This window comes from Nymphaea colorata, unplaced genomic scaffold (genome assembly GCF_008831285.2).
Source record: "Nymphaea colorata isolate Beijing-Zhang1983 unplaced genomic scaffold, ASM883128v2 scaffold0324, whole genome shotgun sequence".
In the NCBI taxonomy this organism is placed as follows: Eukaryota; Viridiplantae; Streptophyta; class Magnoliopsida; order Nymphaeales; family Nymphaeaceae; genus Nymphaea; species Nymphaea colorata.
The window spans coordinates 1,772-4,237 of NW_022204830.1; the positions used below are offsets into that span (position 1 = coordinate 1,772).

Sequence of the window (2,466 nt, forward strand, 5' to 3'; positions counted from 1 at the left end):
ACTATGCATTAAAGAGGACTTTATATACTGTTAATCTTTTATTCTTTAAGCAGATCGATTATTTTTAAGTAGTTATTTGGCAGATCTCTACGTCCACTTGGCCTAACTTCCGATATAATACTCTCCCATTGCTTATTTTATATCTCTGAAGGCCTCCTCATTATTTCTGGACTGGCCTTCGGCGGCTTTCTTAGATTTTTCACTGGTAAAATTAGACACCTAATGAAATGATTGACTTTGCTTCTATATATTGGAGTTTGGAATTTTTAGTCGGCAAAACTTGAAGCTTGAATCATATTGATTGACCGGCCCAGAGACACTGCATTTTTGATTTTGCGATCCTCTGCTTCGTCGTGACGATGTGCTTCTTGAAATTAAGGGTTCTCACTTTTTCAAGATGTAATTTTTACGCCGAGGCTTCTGTTCTTCTCATTCGTCTTATTCTTTTTCCTTCGCAGTTGACAATGGAGTTGTAACCGTAGTAGTCGTTGGTTTAGAACTATAAGGGCATCATGTGAATGCCTTTACCTATTATTTTATATATTAATATTCAGCGTTGAATAAACAGAATCAAGGGTATTGGATATGGTAATCAAACTTGGGCTAATTCGCGCCTGCATGACTAGGGTAATGGTTTCCTTATCTTACATTAGATGGAAACTTTAAAAAATGGCTAATATTCCATACACTATCTTGATGATTCGAGGATTGAATTCTTTTATACTCTATGTTTCATCAATTTCAATCAATTATTTTTCCCAAGAATCGAGATAATCCTCGGGATGAAATGACCATGAATCGAATCCAAATGATGATGATTATATTTTCCCCACTCTTCATATTAATTATTGTATAAATGCCAGCCATTCGTAGAGCTAAGATAACCGACCTGCACGAGATGCAGAACTGCAACTTGTGGTGCCTTCCCGAGAACTACCACTTCAACTACTACCTCTACCACTACCTTTCCTGGTCCGAACTCCTCCACGTCACTGAGGAAAACGGTCAGGTCGTTGGATACGTCCTGGCCAAGATGGACGACGAACCCGATGTCGAAGTTCAGGAGGCCCATATCACTTCACTCTCAGTTTTGAGAACCCACCGACGACTGGGATTGGCAAATAAACTTATGAACTACGCCCATGATGCCATGGAACTCACCCAGGAATGCGACAATGTTTCACTGCACGTGAGAGTCTCCAACAGGGCTGCACTCGGCCTCTACAAAGATAAATTGAAATACCAGATCGCTGATACCGAGATTGGCTACTATGCTGATGGAGAGAATGCATATAAGATGAGGAAGGACCTTGTGAGAAGAGGATTCCCCAAGAAAGCACCAGAGCCGGCGGCAGTAAAACGTGATTTGATGTGAAAAGAATGGGAATAATTAACTCACTCGGTTGCTGCGAGCGGCTGAAATATTGAAATCATTTGAATTTGTATCTGCCTGTCTTATCTACGGTGCGACAATCTCCTCATAGTCATATTAATATTAGCAGAGGAGCCTTTTGTCAACTCTCTTACATATTCTCTTTGCTCCCGAACTCTTCTGCCCGTCTTGCGCTTGCTTAAAGAGCTAGGCCCGTTCACACAGCTCACATTTCGATTTCCAGGCATCTTCATCTTAATTTATGACACACCTGTTTCTAGGTGCCTTCTCGAAACCTTGAGGCATTCACGATGGATGAGATGGTCGCAATCTAAGAGCAGGAAAGTGTTTTAGGATTTAATGTAGTGGGGATGGTAGGTAAAGGAGCAAATGATGCACCTGTAGTTGCCAGGCCTGCGGATGTATGCCTCCTTGGTTGCTTCTCGGTTGTGGAAAGTTAGTAATTCATTATGCTTTCTAACATCAGCAAGAATTATTTAATATTGGGTATTGATCAATTCTGGTATATAATTGTTCAAGAGAAAATATATAAAAGTTGGAGAAATAGTTTTATTGATTGTTTTATCTGTATCATTTTTTTCAGAGTGGAGATCGATTTCCTCCATGGCGATTAAGTCAAGAGTGGCAATATTGTATTCTTTGTCTAAATTATAACCAAAATTACCATTGTCAATCTAATCCCCTTTGTCGAACTAAAAAATGACTTTACTCATTATTTTCCTGCTTTGGCGATCTTGCACCGATGCCAACTCTCAAGCAGTTCTGACCTCGGCAAATTGCCCAACTATTAAACCCATCCGCATGAGGCTTAGCTTCCTCCTGCTACTCACTTCATCCTTTGGCTATAGGTTTATCTTCTACTCCTACTATTCTTCTTTGGAAGCTAGCTTGAAAAAGGCTGGTCGAGAATGTATCTTATAAGATCGTTATCCAGCATTAGGCTGGTGAACTAGTCATAGGAGTAGCTGCGATGGCTTTGAAGAGGGATGACGTTTTAACAGTTCAAGAGGAATTCTTGAGTGGAATCTAGATACTTAATTTGGCGTATCCTGTAAATTGATTCAAGAATTTAG

General features: G+C 40.0%; 1 protein-coding gene across 1 annotated transcript; it reads left to right on the plus strand.

Moving 5' to 3' along the window:
* The first annotated feature begins 856 nt into the window (after positions 1 to 856).
* On the plus strand, positions 857 to 1,375 carry LOC116244802 (N-terminal acetyltransferase A complex catalytic subunit NAA10). Its single transcript, XM_031616660.1, has one exon. It carries the CDS (start codon positions 857 to 859, stop codon positions 1,373 to 1,375), a length of 519 nt encoding a protein of 172 aa, XP_031472520.1.
* The last annotated feature ends 1,091 nt before the right edge of the window (positions 1,376 to 2,466 follow it).

Coding starts and splice junctions, on each gene's coding strand:
- LOC116244802 (XM_031616660.1), top strand. CDS start 857: ATGCCAGCCATTCGTAGAGCTAAGATAACCGACCTGCACGAGATGCAG.